The following is a 1087-nucleotide window of genomic DNA, read 5'->3' on the forward strand; positions in this document are numbered from 1 at the left end:
ATATTTATATATTTTTTCTAGAGATTGTTTTAACTATAATTATAAATTTTTTAAATTTGATTTAGGTAATAAATGGAAATGTTATGACCGGCAGTACTGTATTTGATGTTATTGCACAAGAGCAAAACAAAAAAATATCTTTAAATAAACCTGCAGATAGTAATTATATCATAAATACTTCTGATGGTAATTATACATTAATGATGTCAATACTGTATCAATGATGCAGTAAAACAAATTTATAAACAATTTACGTTTACATTGTCATTTTTAGATGAAGATGGTCTTATCACTCAAGCCATCCTCTTGGGAAATATTGAAGCTGCTGTATCTTTATGCTTTGCTAGTAAAAGATACGCCGACGCTATAATTCTTTCGACGGCCGCTGGTCCCGAACTACTAGAACGTACCCAATATAAGTACTTTTTAGAGCACTCTAGTGCATTAAATTGTCTCATCAATTCATTAGTTAATAAAAATTGGGAAGAGGTTGTTAAGAACAGTAATATAAAATGTTGGAAGGAAGCATTAATTGGTATATTTACACATTCCACTATACAGAAACGATCTATCTTGTGCGGTAAGTAGATTAAAGAAATAATTTATTATAATCACTACTGTTCTCAAATATTCATATGAATCGTGTTTCTGTATAATAGATATGCTTGGTGACCGTTTGGTGTCATGCGAAAATCCCGTTCTTAAAAAGCAAGCACAAATTTGTTACATTTGTTCCGGTAATTTGAATAAACTAATTGAAGTGTCCGATGGTGATATTCAAGACGTGGTGGAACTGGTGGTAATAATGCAGAAAGCTTTGGAACTTCAATGTATTGAGGCAGTTCAACTAGAAGACAAAATTGCTGCAGTGCTGTCTCAATATGCTGAGATGTTGGCGGCAGAAGGCGATCTAGAGGCTGCCTTAAATTACCTTGGGAATAGTCAAGATCAAAGAGTCTCGATGCTAAGAGATCGTTTATGCAAAGCTTTAAGTTACATGCAAGACCAGAGGCATGTTACAAAACCTACAGCTCAGAATTACTGTTATGAACAGATACGAAGAGTGTCACAAGGTCCATGTAATCCA

The 1087-nt window shown here is 33.5% G+C and overlaps 1 protein-coding gene across 1 annotated transcript; it reads left to right on the top strand.

Moving 5' to 3' along the window:
- Positions 1–65: 65 nt before the first annotated feature.
- Positions 66–1079, top strand: LOC108773429 (protein transport protein Sec31A-like; the record flags this gene model as incomplete). Its single annotated transcript, XM_018539261.1, has 3 exons — positions 66–186; positions 275–580; positions 660–1079. Coding segments are annotated over 3 exons (847 nt in total), but the record flags the coding sequence as incomplete, so codon positions are not given.
- Positions 1080–1087: the final 8 nt, after the last annotated feature.

This window comes from Cyphomyrmex costatus, unplaced genomic scaffold (assembly GCF_001594065.2).
Source record: "Cyphomyrmex costatus isolate MS0001 unplaced genomic scaffold, Ccosl1.0 C2272031, whole genome shotgun sequence".
Classification (NCBI taxonomy): Eukaryota; Metazoa; Arthropoda; class Insecta; order Hymenoptera; family Formicidae; genus Cyphomyrmex; species Cyphomyrmex costatus.